This window comes from Sceloporus occidentalis, unplaced genomic scaffold (genome assembly GCF_023333645.1).
Source record: "Sceloporus occidentalis isolate IW3139 unplaced genomic scaffold, rSceOcc1.0.p SCAF_64, whole genome shotgun sequence".
NCBI classification, from domain to species: domain Eukaryota; kingdom Metazoa; phylum Chordata; class Lepidosauria; order Squamata; family Phrynosomatidae; genus Sceloporus; species Sceloporus occidentalis.
The window spans coordinates 1,655,691-1,674,614 of record NW_028317044.1 but is presented as its reverse complement, the minus strand read 5'-3'; the positions used below and the strand labels follow the sequence as shown (position 1 = coordinate 1,674,614).

At 45.5% G+C, this 18,924-nt stretch overlaps 1 protein-coding gene and 1 pseudogene across 5 annotated transcripts in view; one reads left to right on the top strand and one right to left on the bottom strand.

Annotated features, from left to right (window-relative positions):
• Positions 1-18,924, bottom strand: part of LOC149287096 (collagen alpha-1(XXVI) chain-like) — an 81,396-nt gene that overhangs the window by 56,226 nt on the left and 6,246 nt on the right. For 4 of the 5 annotated variants that reach the window (XM_089493264.1, XM_089493262.1, XM_089493266.1 and 1 more), the window contains exons 2-3: positions 8,244-8,366; positions 4,877-4,980 (exon numbers count right to left, since the gene is read on the bottom strand). In XM_089493264.1, coding sequence (XP_089349390.1) covers positions 4,877-4,980; positions 8,244-8,366 — 227 coding nt within the window. The remainder of the gene's footprint in view (positions 1-4,876; positions 4,981-8,243; positions 8,367-18,924) is intronic. The other variant, XM_089493263.1, reaches the window with a different exon arrangement.
• LOC149287097 (U2 spliceosomal RNA) lies at positions 12,333-12,484 on the top strand (annotated as a pseudogene).

Here is an 18,924-nt window from a genome sequence, read left to right as displayed (position 1 = left end):
GGGCTTCTGGGAGCTGAAGTTCAAAACACCCAGAGGACCAAAGTTTGGGACCAGCGGCAATGGCATCTTCAATAGTAGAGGGATGGTGAATCTGCTCTGAACTTTACAGATTAAAACAGAGTGGATTTGCCATCCTCTCCTATGGAAGATGATGTGGCTACTACTTCATGTATTTTGGAATAAAGTGCAGTATTTATGTCAATGTAGAGACAGGAGGGAATAAACTAAGGTGCATCATGCTTCCTTGATACAACCCATATTGGTTTAAGACCCAATCCTTGGTCTCTTTTGGCTGTCACGGCAGACCTTGCTTTCTGCATCACATTTCAAATGAGTCAATTCTCTTCCTGACAGTTTCCTCCACTATCCAGATTTCACAAAGGATGGAGACATACTGGATCGCAAAGGAAGTATCGTTTTGTGTTGCAGACGGAGTTAAATTTCCTGGATTTTGAGAAGCTCCCAGTAGACACAGGGCCAGGAGGAGGAGGAGGAGGTGCCAGCCTAAAATAAATACTCCTCCATACCATCTGAACTGAAAACAGAAACAGCAAAATGCAGCCCTAGGACTCACATCTCCCATTTTTGTTCTCCTGTATGGTTTTTAACACCTTGCCTGTTGAAGAAGCCAGTGGAGCTTTGGAAGCTTGCAACGTGTATATTGTGCATTTTGGTTGGCCAATAAAGGTATCACTGTTTGGTGGATTTTGGATTGTTAAAGATTTTAGGACGAAACAAGATGCACAATATGCATGTTGCAAACTTCTAAGCCACCACAGACTGGCAGCACATCAACTGCCTTCCCCACGGCAGCCATGTGGAAGGAGCCATTTCACTTCGCCTCTTGCTGAATTTGCACTCTTCCCTTATGGGGAGGAGGAAGAAACCCTTCGTCTTAAGACCGGTCGGAGAAGGAAGAGCTGACATTGGATATTAGCAGAAGTAAAATAAGGTCGTCGCTAGCTGGCCGGCCTCAAATTGGCGCCAACATTCCAAGCTGGCGGGGGACATTTTGGGAAGCCTCCCCAGAGATGATGCCTGGGCTTTGAACTTCAAGGAGGAAGGGGGAATCGGGGAGGTTGAGGTGTCAGCCTCCTCTTGGGTGCAAATCAATCAAAATGATGCACGATTGCAATAAGGAGCCCACCTCGCCTCGGCCACTGCCCTCTTCCATATGGTCTTCATATCAGTCTTCAGCAGGCTGGGTGGCTCCTAGGACTCATTTCCTGTTGTAGCTAAAATCCCCCTTCCTCCAGAGAGAGAGAGAGAGAGAGAGAGAGAGAGAGAGAGAGAGAGAGAGAGAATAGAAGGGTGGAGGTAGGGGCTTATTAAGAGGGAGAACCGTTGGAGCAAAGTCCCTCCAAAGCCGCGGCGACAACTCCCGTTCCATTCTTGGTTGTCCGATCAACTTAGCCGGATACTGCAAGCAGCCAAAACAAGCCAGGGATTAACTGCCACCTTTTCCAAAACACAGGGGTACCCCATATTCTGTGGCCCTGGGGGGGTTACCTCTAGGTTCCTCAGGTTCGGGAACCATGGAATGTAGGGTTATCACACTGAAGACAATCTCAGACCTTCAGGCAACTGGTGGCCCTCATATCAAAGGATGGTGATTCCACTTTGGATCAGGGCATTTGAATCAATGGGTCTACTCTACTTGAGGCTATCATTCAGAGTTCAGCCCATGCTTGTCATTCTCTAGCTTAAATTAAGAGGAGAAGATCTAGGAAACACCCATCCATGGGATATTAGGGATTAGGAGACCCCCCAAGGGCCATCCAGTCAAAGCACACTCAACAGATGGCCATCCATCCCTCCAACCTCCAAAGAAGGAGACTCCGCCAAACTCTCAGGCAGCATCTTCCATTGTCAATCAGCTCTTGCTATCACAAAGTTCCTCCTAATGTTGAGGTGGAATCTCTTTTCCTGCAGTTTGAATCCATTTTTCCATGTCCTAGTCTTTGGAGCAGCAGAGAACAAGCTTGTTCCATCTTCAATATGTCACTCTTCAAATATTTAAACAGGGCTGTCATATCACCTCTTAACTTTCTCTTCTCTCAGGCTAAACATACCCAACTCCCAAAAGACTCTCCTCACAGGGCTTGGTGGGTTCCAGACTTTTCACCTTTCCAGGAACAGTAGCCTGAAAAAAAGAAACCTTTCCCTCCTAAGCTGTGTTATAGAATACAAATGTCAGGAACCTGAGAGGTCCAAAAAACACGATCATCATCATCAGGAATGGCACTGAGGCAGTGAATCCACTTTTGATTTCAACCTAAAATATAGATGATCTCTCCAAGGTGCTAAATACTAACTTTACAAACCGGGCAAGTCCCAGGGATGTTAAAACCCAATGTGGATTCACAGATGAGGGAGCCACCAGAAATCCGCCACTGTTCCAGTTCTGGACTTCAAAAAGTGCTCTAACCTGTCAAGACATGCTCCTTCTCCCCAAAATACAGCAGACAAGTATTCTGCATTGCAAATAGTCAAATTTTATGTCATAAAACCCAAAGGTGTTAGCTGGAAGACATCTGCAGACAGAAGTGCCATCATACACCAACACTGGCATAACAATGTCCCCTTTCAATATTTCACAGGCTTCTTCTTAATTCATTCATTTACTCATTAAAACATACCAACCCTCTCTTCCATGACAGCCTCCTTCACTCAGTCCTCAGTCCCATCTTGGTCTCATCTCTACTTTCTGTTTCCCAGCAGCAGACTGTGAGAAAATTCTTCCTCCACACATTCGCACAATCCTGTTCCAGACCACAAGCATCCCTTGAGCCACCACCAATCATTTATACTGGTACTATACCTCCCATCACTCTCATCATATCCCAATACACTCTAACATTCAGTCGGTTGTTGGCTCCCACCTCCTACATTTCTCCCTGTTGGGATTCGTTTTCTTAGTCTTGGCCCAGCTTTCTGGTATGTCTAGGTCCTTCTGAATTCGGATCCTGTCATCTGGGGAATTGGCTACCTTTCCTAACTTAGTGCGATCTGCAAATCTGATAAACTGGCCCTCTATTCTTTTATCTAACTCATTGCTAAAGATGTCAAATAACAAACTGGGGCCAGGACAGAACGCTGTGGTCACTTCCCTCCAGGATGAAGAGGAGCCATTGCGGAGCATCCTTTGGGTTCAGACAGTCAACCAACTACAAATCCACTTAACAGTCACATTTTACTAGCTTGTTTTGCAAGGAGATCATGGGGGACTTGTCAAAGGCCTTACTGAAATCAAGACATGCTGTGTCCACAGCATTCCCTTCATCTACTAAGTCTGTCAAAAAAGAAAGAGGTAATATTAGGCTGGCATGACTTTGTTTTGAGAAACCCACTTATCCCACTAAGTCCCCCCCCTTATGCCTATAAAGTCACATTACCTTATTAAATTAGGACCTCAAGTTCATCTTCTTGGTTTCCCAATCACTGCATCACACTGAATCACCTAGTACAGTGATGGCGAACCTATGGCACACGTGCCAGAGGTGGCACTCGGAGCCCTCTCTGTGGGCACATGTGCCATCGCCCCAGCACAGAGCTTGCCAGAGTTTGTTACTAGAAAGCCAGAGGGGCATGGCACTTTACAATAAATAAGTGGGTTTTGGGTTGCAGTTTGGGCACTCGGCCCCTAAAAGGTTCACCATCACTGACCTAGTACTTTAACTCAACTACTTTAACTCAACTCTCAGGATCCACAAAGGCCAGAGTTGAAGAACACTCTGGTTTCAAGGTAAGGAATGAAACCATACCTCCCAAGGTGAGCATTCTCCAGGCAAAAAGCCCCATCACAATGTCCTGGGGAAACACAGCCACACTGTGTGCTGTGGGAATGAGGACATCCCACGAAGGAGGTAGGCAGGTCCACTCCAGAAAGGAAAACAGAGAAGCTTTGAAAGCACTACATTGAGCTCAGCTTCACTGCCAGCAAGATTTCCTCTAGGCTGGGATTTCTCTTTGTCAGCTGCCAGGTTAAGAGTTAAAATTCCAGAGGTGATTATAATCCAAACCATCTGCTGCCTTCAGTGGTTAAGGAGGTGCCCACCAGCTGGTGCTGGTTAAATGGTAACTGTTCTCCAAAATACCCCCCCCCCAAATAAAAACACACACAGCAACCCCTCAAACCTATTAGCAAAGGGTCGGTCATTTAGTTACACTCCAGCACAAATTTCACCAATGGTTTGGCTGCAAGAACGATACAGAGAAAGAAAGAAAGAAAGAAAGAAAGAAAGAAAGAAAGAAAGAGACAAGAATCCAGAGCGACATGCATTTAAAACTATTTCAAATAGTCTGGTATAATTTCATAATGTAAGCACTCTAATCCATCTGAACAAGTTAAACACATATGTACATTTGGGCAAGACCATTAGAGACACACATATACACATACAATGGCTGCCAATACATAGAGAAGGGCCATTCCTGCAGATCTCAGTCCTATGGCAATCTTAGAGAGAGAGGGGGACTCCTTCAAGTATTAGGGTCCGAAGCCATTTACAGCTTCCAGTGTCATCATCAGCACCTCAAATGCAGTCCGGAGTCATACTGAAGTGGCTAAATCCCTTTAAAACCCTTGGACTATTTCATAAGAGTATGCTGCTGATGGAGGATCAAGCTACTAGAATCAGAACACTTCTCATCATGCTTTGAAAAGTTAACACAAGTTACAACACAGAAACAAAGATAAGGAACTTAAGAACGCAGTAATGTATCCCTGCTCTAAGTCAGTGTAACACAAAGGTATGCAAACCCTCTGCATTGGCATGTCCAAATCAGGCATTAAAATTGATGCATTGGACTACAACTCCCATCATTTCTTGACTTGGGAGAGAAGGAACACTCTTGCTGGAGAAACACAGCTTACCTTCCTCACAGTTGCTTCCGGTGAAGCCAGGGCAGCATCGCCATTCAAGGGCAGTCACCGTTCGGTAGGATATCTTGTACGTGGGCCTGATGAGAGTCCTGTAACTAACACAAGGGAAACGTCACACAGACTGTCCAAGTGTGGAAAAACCGCGAGGAGACCCATGTGAAGGACACCAAGTTATGGCTTAGTGCAGGAGCATCACTAGGGGAGCGCAGCCCGCAGCTGAAGACAACCTATGACACCACTGTCCCCCAAACACCTGCCCTTTGGCCATCCTTTAAAATGCTGGAGATGGCGTGAGTAAGGTGAAGCTCAGTGGAAAGAAAAAGAAAAGTCCTCAGGGATTTTTTGTTCTTACAAAAATAAAGGTTTTTTATTATTGATGTAGCCTGCATCAATACAAGTATATTGTCTAGATCAAGGGAAGTAATAGTGCCATTATATTCTGCTCTGGTCAGGCCCCACCAGGAATATTGTGTCCAGTTCTGGGCACCACAGTTCAGAAAGGACATTGAAAAACTGGTGTGTGTCCAAAGGAGGGTGACTAAAATGGTGAAGGGTCTGGAAACCATGCCCTACGAGGAATGACTTAGGGAGCTGGGGATGTTTAGCCTTGAAGGTTAAGAGGTGATATGATAGCCCTGTTTAAATACTTGAAGGGATGTCATATTGAGGAGGGAGCAAGCTTGTTTTCTGCTGCTCCAGAGACAAGGACTCGGAGCAATGGATGCAAGCTCCAGGAAAAGAGATTCCACCTCAACATTAGGAGGAACTTCCTGACAGTAAGGGCTGTCCGAAAGTGGAACAAACTCCCTCGGAGTGTAGTGGAGTCTCCTTCTTTGGAGGTCTTTAAGAAGAGGCTGGATGGCCATCTGTCAGGGATGCTTTGATTTGGATTTCCTGCATGGCAGGGAGTTGGACTGGATGGCCCTTGGGGTCTCTTCCAACTCTACGATTCTATGATTCTACACTGTTATAGTGCTAGTGTTCCACTTTTACTACAATGGCTGCCTCCTGTCCTGTGGCATTCTGGGCTTTGTAGTTGAGGGAGGCCCAAGATCTCTCAGGCTGAGAATTATAAATGCCTTTCCTTAAACTGCAAATGCCAGGAGTCCACCAGAGGCAGCCATTGCAGTAAATGTGAAATAACAACGCTATAAAAGTGTGGTGTGATAATGTCCAAAGCCCCAAAGAGTTCCTTTCCATTTTGTACTAAAATGTGAAATGGATTCCCCACCCCACTGACATGAGAGCCACATTTTGCATCAAGGGTCCATTTTCATTCTAGGCAAGCAGGCTGTCAAGACGGGAAGCAGATGGGACGAAGGGACAGCTGAGAAACTATGGAGGAACAACTTGGATCAGGCCAAGGCAAAGCAGCCTCCCGGGACACCTATCAAGACCACACAGGAACCGGGCCTTTCCTGTGTGTTTAAAAACATTGGCTCTGCAGCGTTTAACAATTTGGCAACCAAGCAGAATGGCGCACACTGCCAGCTCAAAGATTGGGATCAAACTCGCTTCCACTGTTCATGATAAGAGTTGGGTGTTTATCTTCCTTTCTCTTCCGGATCCTGCCAAGAGAACGCTTGCAGCAGCCTCCTGGGACGTCTGAGTCCATTTATAGAATTGCAAAAAGGGCACATTTTAAGCATTTCTGAAACTTACATTCCTTCTGTTTATTGCATATTGGTAAAGACCCCAAATAGTGGGGTCTCCTTTGGTAAAGACTAACATTTGGGTTTAAGACAGGGGTTGCTTAGAGTGCAGACCTACAACTGAACTACAATTCAGGTTAGGCAAGATCGTCGAGGGTGAAAAGCGTTCGGAGTTGGAATCTGTCAAGCCTGCATTATTCTCATCCCTGATTTTAAAAGGTTTGCATTTCTATTTTAGACTTTGGCTTAGGGAACATTCTAGACATGCCTTTTATCTTTTTACATCCAGTGCAGGAAAAAAAGCCTCATTCAAATTATTGAGACATGGGGAAAGAGCAGTCGAAACATAAATGCACCCTGAAAGCCTCTCTCTTTCTCAGTCTCTTGGAATGTATAAGAACTGTTTTAAAGCGGGGCTTCTGTTTTATGTTCGCGTACAGCCGCATTCGGAGAAGTGACTTAACCCCGCTCTGAATAGTTAGAATTGTCGAAATTGTGCGTCTCGACTCTCTTTTAGCTCCTGCACGGCTGCCAAGGAAGACTTGGATCCAGATGCACTTGGCTGGCTGGTTTTATATTTCAGTCCTACACACACCTAACCTGGGAATACTTTACTCCTGGGGAAACGTGCATCCACTTGGACTATTAATCTGTAGAAGCTTTACATGGGAACACGAACATCAACTTCCCATTTTACTTTAGCGACCTGATGACATCCCCATAAATAACACATGGGGGATTGTATTTATAAAATGAAAGTCAGCAATTCCTTTCCCCCCCTCTTGCATCTCTTTGCAATTTCTAGGCAAGAACAGCACTACACTTGGCCCTCTATATTTCTGCCTTTGACTTTTATGAATTTGATTATCTGCAGATTTGATTAATATGTTCTCTCAATCCTCCAGATTGACTCTATGGTGAAATTCCATAGAGTCAATCTATGACCATAGAGTTGTGCTGGACGGCCTAGAAATTCCTAGAGAGAACCCTTTTCTAGGCATTTTGGGTCCTCCAGTGTGGTTGTATGGTCAACTTGTGCAAGACGTTGACCAGAATTGCACTAGAGGACCTACAGATACTAGAAATGGGAACTTTTCAGTTAAAGGCACGAGAACCATTTCAAGCCTTAGTCTGTAGAAAGATCTTGTAGCAGCACCCTTGAGATTAACTGAAAGAAATAAGTTGGCAGCATGAGCTTTCATAGACTTAATGCTACTTCCTCTGATATGTTTGGAAGTGGGCTTAACTCTAGGAAAGCTCATGCTGCCAACTTCTTTCTTTCAGTGAGTCTCAAAGGTGCTGCAAGATCTCTCTACATACTGATTCTACAGATGAACATGGCTCTATCTTTGCATTCTTTCAAGCCTTAGTACTACTTTATCCGTCCGCTGTCCAGTGATAGGTCTCCCCGCCCCCCCCCCGCCCAGCCTAATATGACAACCATTGCTTTTTGCAGCTGGAAGCACAAACAGCACAAAATTCGGCATGCTTCTGTCTAGTCGTAGCCAGTGGCTTCCATAACAATAAACGGATGAAGCCTTTCTGTATTCGAGTTTGAACTCCACAGGAGCTATCCGGGGTGAGGACCTCTATCTCCAAATAGGTCCAACATTTGAACTAAAACCCATGTCTGTACTGCTGTACATACATGACCTTCCCCTGTAACTTTTCACGAAGCCATGCTATGTGCTGAAAGGCGCTATTACCTCACTAAGTTGGCACATGGTCCTGGCCACCGGCAGCTTTGGTAAACCCTCTGGATCACCGTCTCTGAGCCGTTCTGAACCTGGCAGGAGACAGTCCGGGTGACTGTGTAGTGACACCAGTGCCTAAGGGGAAAAAAGGAGACAAAGCATGGTGTGGTTACAACTTAATTACTGTATAAGACCTACACATCTGTTGTTGTTGTTGCTGTGTGCCTTCAAGTTGTTTCCGACTTATGACGACCCATGAGATTTTCTTGGCACGTTTCTTTAGAGGGGATTTGCATTGCCAACATTTGAGGCTGATAAAGTATGACTTGCCCAAAGTGTGCTGGAAATCCAGCAGACAGCTTAGTTCTTGTTGCAGTGTCAAACCGGATTATTTCTGCAGGACAGATGTAGCCTTAGTTTATAAGGGAAGGTCAGCCCTTCAGATCATTACATAGATAAATCAATATATCTCATAAGTGGTCTTAAGAAAGAAGACTTACTCTAGTACATTGATAAGCCATATAGAAATGTACTTGCTTTTGCTATTAAGAAAGGAACCTTAAAATCAGACCAGAGTCTGAGAAACAGGAGGGGTATTTCTTGCACCAGGGCAAATTTTTGTCCTGCAAACCCCTTCGTCGGCTTGAAAGCATCCCTTCTTTGATGGCTTCTCTTGGCCTTTAAATTACAGTTTTGTAAAGTCAAAGCGATGCCACTCCTGCAAAGATTAGAGAGTGCATCTGACAGAACAGGGAACGCTTTTAATTAGGCAGCGTGTTTTATTGCAAGGAAATCCTCTCCTCCCCAGAATGCAATTTTCACCACCGAGGGTAAGATAAACAAAGCAAAGTTGTTTTCCTCCTCGGGTTAAATTTTTGACGGAGGGGACCTTGCTTAGATTGCTTTTCCACCACTTCATCTGCCTTTCCCAAGGTTTCCCAGCAAGTGATGGAGGGTGCAAACAAGTTCTGTGGGACGTAGTTTCACGCATCTTTTGCAAGTGTCCTCCTCTCTTTAGCTCCTGCTGCGCCTTGCATTTTTCAAGATACAGAGCCCTGTTGTGTCTGTGAGCTTTGGCGAGGCATCAAACTCTGCCTGCCTTCCTTCTCCACTGGTCCACAGCCCCATAAAAAGTGCAGCCGCTAGCATAGGCCACCATTCGCGGTTGGCGTCACCCATGTCAGCAAGGCAGTGAACCCTTGCCAGGTTTCAGGCCGTGGGAGCTCTCCAAGGGGTTGACTTCTAGCCTCAGCATAGCTTCAGCACCTTGGAGAGATCTGTTTTTAATTCCAGTGATTCCCAAATGTTGGTCCTCCAGGTATTTTGGACTTCAGCCCCCAGAATTCCTGACTGTTGGCCAAGTTGGCAGGAGATTCTGGGAGCTGAAGTCAAAGCAACCTGGAGCACCAAAGTTTGGGAGTCACTTGTGTGCCTTCAAGTCCTTTCTGACGTATGGCGACTCTAAAAGGAATCTATCATAGGATTTTCTGGGGCCGAGAGAGTGCAACTTGCACAAGGTCACCCACCAGGTTTCCATCGTTGAACAGGGATTCGAACCCCAATCTCCAGAGTCTCAGTCCAAAGCTCAAGCCACTATGTCACACTTGCTCTTTGGGAACTGCTACACTACACAATTATGTACTATGACCCCATACAGACAGGCCAAAATAAAGCTGTTTCGGTCACTTTGGAGGTATGCTGTTTAAATTATCCATGCGTACTAAGAGTCCAGAAGCCATGTCAAAGCTACGATCCAGTCCTAAGGACTGGAGCACAGCTTTGGCGCATCTTCCGGCTTTTTAGGACGCATGCATCATTTAAACAGTATACCTCCAAAGTGACCGAAGCAGCTTTATTTTGGCCTGTTTGTATGGGGCCTATAGTTTCATTTAAAGGCCCTTGCTTCTGTGCTATGGAATCCTGGGATATGCAGTATGAGGGAATAGTCTCATCCCATGAGTTCTAATACCTCCCCAAACTACAAGTCACAGGATTCAACAGGACGCAGCCAAGGCAGTCAAAGTGGAATCATAGAGGGATAATGTTGCAGCATGGAAGGGCTCCATAACACCTATCCAAAACATGGACCAACATGGGAAACAAGACTCCAGCTTTGTAAGAAGCAACATAACTGCTTTCATTTTCGACTCTGTTCAGGTATTAGCACCACGTTACACTGCAGGAGTAATCCAGTTTGACACCACTTTAACGGCTATGACTCAATGCGATGGAACTGGGAACGATAGTTTTGTGAGGCACTTAGCCTTCTCTTTCAGGGAGCTCTGGTGGCACAACAAAGTACAACCCCCAGAATGTCCTAGCATTGAGCCATGGCAGTTAAAGCGGTCTCAAACTGGATTATTTCTGCAGTGAAGATACAGGCTGAGAAAGGAAGGACAGGAATGTTATCTTGTCCTTTGCTTCTCGGAGCAAAAAATATACCTTGGTTAACCAAGCGGATCCTGGGCACAACTTCTTTAAGAGAAATATTGTTACTAGAAACAGAAATATAGTGAAAAGAATAAGGACAAGTTTATTCATCTGTGCTTTTATTGCCTGATAGTTGCCCTAGTCACTGCATCTGCAATCATCCTGACCTACCTTGCAGGACCGTTGCAACCCTAAAAACAAGATCTGTTTGAGAACGTGCCAAAGCCTTCAGTATTGCTGTTACAGTCACCTCCAAGAGGGGCCAGCCGTATTTCCCGGGCAGAGTGCCTTTGAATGCTGGATTTTATTTTAAACATAGAGAGCTTGTGTTTTATGGGTGTTTGGAAAAAAAACCCTAAGCACTTAACCTCAGCTGCATGGCATGAACTTGTGAACCGAGTCACCTCATAACTCATCGGCAGGAGGAAATCCAGCCCTTGAGTTTGGTTTATACAAGCCAGGACCTCTCACTTCCATTTAGAGAGATAAGTTGCTCTTGAATGCCAAGCCGGGGTTTCCCCTCTTGCAAAAATTGCATTTATTACCCAGAGTAGAATCTGGGCTGGGTACCATTTGTCCAAAGCCAGCCAAAGCAACAAAGGAAAGACTATTTGAAGAAACACAGCAGGTCCCCTAATAACTCTGGGGTTTTATTTTAGGGGAAGAAATCCCAGTTTGGAAGCATTTGGAGTGGACCGCGTGCCAAACTAAATGGATCTACTGCTTCATTTGGACTGTGAAAGAAGTTTGCAGAGTACAAATGAGATTGGCGTCTGAATCCGTCCGACTGAGAGCTATGAAGTGGTACCTGGTTTTTGGCACTACAACTCCCAAGCCCTGCAACGGAGATGGACATTGAACAAGAGGACAGACGTTTGAACACAAAGCAAAGGCGTCTGTAGGGTTGCCAGGTTGGGAGGACCATCCCAAGTCCTTTGATCGGAGGCCCAAACCCGGAGCTCTACAGAGGATGCCAAAGTGAGGTCAGCGGGAGTAGCCCCCATTATGTCATGGTGATGCTATAAAGCACGGTACATTAAACAGGGCCATCAAAAGAAAAAACACCAAGTCGGACAAGTGGGAAGCGATTTCTCAATTGGAAATTCAAACCAGCACCGTGTTCGTGAATGACGATGCATCCGCTGAATAGCGACCCAGTTTGGTTGGAGGTTGTGGAGGATAGTAGTCTCTTCCCCAACACACAGCAACCCAAATCCCCACCCTTTAAGCAGAGTAACACACACACTTTCTAACCTGACATTTTCATGATGTCGGATAAGTGGAGATGCACCCAGCTACTTTCCTGTAAGGATGTCATCTGCAGGGATCTCCTTAGGAGGCCCAGAGGTCTCTGTGGAAGTCATAGCATGAAGGAAAATAGCTAAATGAATTTCCACTGATCTCTTTGGCCCTGTCTGCACAAGTCAGGATACCCCAGGGGTATGTTGGAAGGAGAGCCATTTGCCAGAATCATACAATCCTAGAGTTGGAAAAGACCTCAAGGGCCATCCAGTCCAACCCGATTCTGCCATGCAGGAAGACGCCGTCAAAGCCCTCCTGATAGATGGCCATCCATCCTCTGTTTAAAGACCTCCAAAGAAGGAGACTCCACTAACTCCAAAACAGTATCTTCCATTGTCAAACAGCTCTTACCATGCGATAAGACCATGCATCGCTTCTCAGCCTTTTGGCTAAGATCAAGTGTAGTATCTTACCATGCGGAAATTCTTCCTAACGTTGAGGTGGAATCGCTTTCCCTGTAGTTTGAATCTATTGCTCCAAGTCCTATTCTCTTGAGCAACAGAAAACAAGCTTGTTCCATCCTAATATGACATGCCTTCCAATATTAAAATATGATTACATGTCCCGGCTTAAACTTCTCTTCTCCAAACTAAACATATCCAGCTCCTTATGTTTCTTCTCACAGGGCTTGGTGGTTTCCAGACCCTTCACCGTTTTGGTTGCCCTCCTCTGGATATGTTACAGCTTGTCCACATCCTTCTTCAACTGCATACAATATTCCAGGTGAGGTCTGACCAAAGCAGAATAAAGTCACACTATTAATTTCATCAATCTGGACACTACACTCCTATTGATGCATCCTAGAGTAGTGGTTTGAGTGTTGGACTACGACGCTGAAGACCACAGTTCAAATCCCAGTTCGGCCATGAAATCCACTGGGTGACCAAGGCATGTGCTCTCAACCTCAGGGGAAGCCAATGGCAAACCCTCTCTGAAGAAATGTGCCAAGAAAAGCCCATGATAAGGTCACCACCATAAATCGGAAACAACCTGAAGGCACAGAACAACAACAGAATCACATTGGCTTTTCTAGCTGCTGCACCTACTAAGCTCCTACATCCCTTTCATGTCCGCCTTTTGGGTCCTTATGTCTCTATATGTGGACTTATATTTGCTAAAATTAGAACTGCACAGTTGTGTCACATCTGGGATGCTTTCAAGTCACTATATAGCAGAGCCAGCAAAATGCCTGATGCAGAAGTTCTGGAAAGGGTGAGGTTTTTTTTTAATTCTGGGAGTTGTAGTCCCAAATACATTCCTCCCTCAATATTTGGGGCTTTGATATTTGCAGATTTGATTACTCATGGATTTGGTTAATATGTTCTCTCTAGGAATATCTGGGTCCTCCAGTGCAACTCTGTGGTCAATTTTAACTAAAGGTTGCCCCGAAAGACCTAGACATTCCTAGAGAGAATACTCTGCTAGGCCTTTGTAGCTCCTCCTTTGCAACTCTGTGGTCAACCTTAACTAAAAGTTGCACTGGAAGACCTAGAGATTCCTAGAGAGAACATTCCACTAGGTCTTTGTAGCTCCTCCTTTGCAACTCTATGGTCAACCTTAACTAAAAGTTGCATTGAAAGACCTAGAGATTCCTAGAGAGAATACTCTACTAGGCTTTTGTAGATCCTCCAGCACAGTTCTATGGTCCGTGTCTGTCAGACGTTGACCACAGAGTTACACTGGAGGACCTAGGGATGCCCAGAGAGGTGTCCTCTTAGGTGTTTTTGTTATTTGTGCTTTTCCCATATTCATGGGGGGTCTTGTGCCCCTAACCCTAGCGAATGTGGAGGGATGAGTGTAAAGGCAACTTTTCCCAAGCTCTGCCTCCTGGTAAAGCCTTCCACCCTTCCCCTTCCTCCCCAAACTCCATCTCCAGGACATGCTCAGCTTGACCTCCTAACTCAAGCCGTCTGCGGAAAGGTCAACGGCAAAGAGTTAGTCTAACTCCCAGAAGGATAAACCACATCAAGGAACCGAAAAGGAAAGAAAAGGAGGAACCGTGGGTCCCCCTTATGAGGGTCCAAGTCTGCCAGGCACAGATGGAGAGAAGGAAAGGAGGCTAGCTTGGAGTTTGTTTATTCTGGAGCCAGACCTGAACAGGAGCCAAGCGGTGCTCTAAAAGAAAACCTCAAAACTAGGGCGGGATTCCAACCTTCGCCGCACACACGCAACAAACACAGACCCAAGTTTCTAGTCCTCTTGGTTGTCTACCCCGAGAAAGCTCTTTCGAAACAAAGTGCAGCGCATCCACAAAGAAACTTCTATGTCTTTTTTTCCTTCTCTCAGGAATTAAAAGACTTCCCTCTTCTGGCGGAAATGGTATTGCATGACTGTAAGCCTGCTCAAACAAGGCTTTTGAAAATCATGTCCCATCATCCCTGTCCTTGTTAAGCAAGGGCAGAACTGTTGAAAGTTGGGGATTCTGGGAGCTGCAGTCCAAGCTTAGAATAATTCGGGGTTCCTTGTACTCCAGAAAGATCCCAAAACTCTGAAACCTGTTCTGAGAGATTATTTTGAGCCACCATTTTAGCTTGGCATAATGATTCGAGCGTTGGACAATGACTCTGGAGACCAGGGTTCGAATCCCCGCTCAGCCATGGAAGCTCATTGGGTGACCCTGACTAAGCCACACTCCAAGCAGAGGCTGGATGGCCATCTGTCAGGGATGCTTCAATTGTGAGTTCCTGCCTGGCAGAATGGGGTGGACTGGATGGCCTTTGTAGTCTCTTCCAACGCTATGGCTCTATGGTTCTAAGACACACTCTCTCAGCCTCAGAGGAAGGCCATGGTAAACCCCCTCCAATGAAACCTGCCAAGAAAACCCCATGATAGGTCCCCTTTAGGGTTGCCGTAAGTCGGAAATGACTTGAAGGCACACAACGACGACAACAACAAGCCAGAAATAAGCAACATCCAGGGGGCCATTTCCCCCAGGCCCTCCCATAGGCATGTTAGAAAAGACAACAATGCTAGGAAAGGTGGAGAGATGTGGAAAGGGATGTAGAAAAACAAGAAGACCACATGCTTGATGGATGGACTCTATTGAGGAGGTAACAGGTATGAATTTGCAGGACCTAGGCAGAGATGGAGTCTCGGAGATGTCTCATCCGCAGGGTTGCCATGAGTGGAGGTTGACTCCAAGGTGGTTAACAATGACAACAACCAACATCTTGGTTAGCACAAGAAAATCCAAAAGTCCATCTTTCTTGGTGATGTGGTTCTTCTCTTCTGGTGCTGCGCATGAGGCCACCCTCACAACACTGCCTTTCCCAGAAGAGACATCCCTTTGACCAAGGAGGGAAACCGGATGCAGAGAGAGGGAGGGAGACCGACTAGGGCCCTTTGTAAGCCCTAAAGTATTTATGCACATTCTTTCACTGATAAGGAATTATTTATGCCCCACCGTAGGGAGCTGCCATATCCCTGGCTCTTTGAGCCCAGAGCATGGGAAACCTATCTTTCGGACTATCATTCTTACTTCAATGGGTCGAAGGAAATGAAATTATTACATTCAGTTAAATAAGCATTTGGGAAACAAAGCAGAGTACAAATAAAGTTAATCACAGCAATGGCTGAGATCCTGCCTCACACTGAAAGGATCTTTACAAAATACGGATATTTAACAATATGCTGCAATGATATTTTACCATGCGGTAGAGTAGTGCTACTAAATTCAAGGTATAAGATATTCAATCTGGCTGGCATAAATCTATATAGTATAAGATATGAGAGTCGGTGTGGTGCAGTGGTTTGAGTGTTGGACTATGACTCTGGAGACCAGGGTTCGATTCCCAGCTTGGCCATGAAACCCACAAATCACATGCTCTCAGCCTCAGAGGATGGCAATCTCAAACCTCCTCCGAACAAATCTTGCCAAGAAAACCCAGAATTAAGGTTGCCATAAGTCAAAAACGACTTGAAGGCACACAGCAACTACAATAGCATATATTATGCACATTATAGATAGCAACATTCCCTATCCTTTCACTTATTTGTTGACATGTGCCGCCACTGTACTGGATTATATGTGTTCCCAGAGGTAAAGTTCACTGGTTTTCTGGTGTAACTGTAAATTTTAGGGATGCTAGTGACCCATCATGGTGAAGTTGGCTGCTGAATCGGATATGATGACCAACTCTGATGAACGGTTAGCTCAAAGACTGGAGGTCCAAAGAGAAAGGAGACTGAAATGGCAAGAGGTAAATGTGAGCAAATGCAAAGACTTCTGTGATTCAATCTTGGGCAGAAGACTTCGGAACACAATTTGGCAAGGAACTTGCCAAGAAGAAGGAACTTGAAGGAACTTGCCAAGAAAATGCTATGACAGGTTTGCCTTTATGAACCATAAAATGATTTGGATGCACACGACAACAACAACAACAACAACAACAACAACAACTGAAAGCGTACCAGAATATATGTAATACTCTGAGACTTTTTTTTATTGATATGAGTCCAAATGAACCAAAGTCTGTGGGTCTTTATGGCTTGAAACAATATGTAGTGTACTGAAAAGGAAACTGAGAAGACAGATACACAGAGCACACATTTCCAATGATCCTGAGACACTGAATCTCATGTTCAAAGTTAGAAGTGATATTGTACGGTGTATTGATATTTCCAATGTTTCCCAAACTTTGGTCCTCCAGCTGTTTTGGACTTCAGCTCCCAGAATTCCTGACTGTTGGCCAAGACGGCTGGGGTTGCTGGGAGCTGAAATCCAAAGCACCCGGAGGACCAAAGTTTGGGAATCCACTGTTAACCTAATACAACTACGTCTTCACGTTGGTGTAATGTTATACACCACAGCTACACTGGAGAAATGCAATGACACTCTGCCGGTGTATTGCAACGATGCAACATCCAAGCACTGGCAAGAATGGTCTGATGTGCATTGGGCACGTCTAATGCGTATCTGGAATTTTTGATGCATACTGGGCACTCCTGTTGTGATCTGGGACTTCCTAGCCAGGGTCAGGATACACATTGTGGAACAGCCCCATGAGCATCAATACACAATGCACATTAGTCCTTCCACTCTGCTCCACCATTGTGCAAAGCACCCTTACTTACTACAGGCAAATTCAGTGGTGGCTGGCGGCTCCCATGGCACCGAAGCAGTGAATCCCCTCCATGTTTTGGGTAAATTTAAAGGCACTATCCACGGTGCTGAACTGGGGCTATCCAATATTAAAGTCTGGAGTGGATTCGCAGCCCCACTGACATGGGAACCACCAGTCACCATTGGTCTAACTAAGTGATGCTGAGGGAGGACCTTTGGTTCTTCTTGGCTGATCTATTCCGAATCATCTAGTAATCCACTCACTTGATCTTGACCATTTTGCTCACCACACAGTAGGAGACATGCTTATCTCACATGCGTATTTTACAATGAATGTGTTTCAAATCCAACAAAAAGTGCAGGAATCTAGCTTGGATTATTCAGCCAAAGAAAAGCTACAGGAGCACAATACTGTTATTCCGGTCAACAAAAAGCAGAGATTGAAATCCTTTTGAATTGCAGTTCCTACAAAAACACAGCCATCTTTTGTAGCCCCCCAAATTCTCTACTGCCAACCTCACACCAGCCTCTAGTAAACCCCCAAACTATTCTGCAACCTTCTGGCATAACGCCTTCCAGGTTGTGCTGCAGCACACCTCCCATCATCTCCTATCAGCACAACTGCCTTGGAATGAAGGGAGCTGGCAATGAGAACTTGGGAGTGTTACTTTTTGTGGCTGGCCACAATTCTCAGCATCCCTAAGCCCAGCCTGAATGGTCTTGTTGGTCCTAATTAGAAGAGGACTCTTGTGGGAGGGGGGGATGATGGGAATTGTTGTACAAGACCAGGATCCATCTTGGTAGTCCTAACAGGAAAAGATCCACTGTGGAACAATGAGGTGATGCATAAATCCCATTGATCCAATGGGTCAGTTCTAATGGAGACTCTCAATAGGATTTTGGTTTCCCCAGAAGTAGCTTGTTCATGCTCTGCTTGTCTAAGGAGTCCGGACACGAGAAAGAAGCAACCTGAAGGTTTGAGCTGAGGTCTGGTCCTGATCCAAAACCATCCCATTCACACACACACCAGGTTGCAGCCACATGGCAGAAATCAGAATCATAGAATTAGAAGAGATCCCAAGGGCCATGTAGTCCAACCTCATTCTACCAGGCAGGACAATCAAAGCACCCCCCAAAAGATGGCTATCCAGCCTCTGTTTAAAGATCTCCAAAGGAGACTCTGGGACTACATCTTCCACTCTCATGCAACTCTTACTGTCAGGATGTTTTTCCTACTGTTTAGGTGGACTCTCTTTTGCTGTAGCTTGCATTCATTGTTCGTGTCCTATTCTCTGGAGCAGCAGAAAACAAGCTTGCTCCATCCTCACTGTAACACCCCTTCAAATACTTAAACAGGACTATCATATCACCTTACATTTCTCAATGTTGACGTTCATTTTGTTAGTTTTGGCCCAGCTTTCTAATCTATTACGGTCATCTTGAATTTTGATCCTCTCCTCTGGCACCCCACTAGTCACTTCTCTCCAGGATGAAGAAGAGGAGCCATTGCCTTTGGGTCCGGCCGGTCAACCAGTTACTAATCCCCCTAACAGTTGCATTGCCTAGCCCACATTTTACTAGCTTGTTTGGAAGAATGTCAAAAGGCACCTTTTCAAAGACCCTACTGAAATCAAGATATTGTCCCAACAAAGCCTTGTGCGCTAAGGAGCTTTCCCCCCAAACCTCCTGGGCTCCATCTCCACTTTCAATGCGCAAAGTTTGGCCAGGACTCACCGTCGGTTGGAGAAGCTGTTTCCTCCTCCAGACCCCCCAGTTGAAGCTTGCTCAGGGTAGTTGTGTTGCAAAGCCGAGGCCGGGAACTGGTAGAGAAAACTGGTCCCGAAAGTCCCTCCCCAAAACCAGCAGCAGCACCAAAAGAAAACCAGGGACATTGTGGCA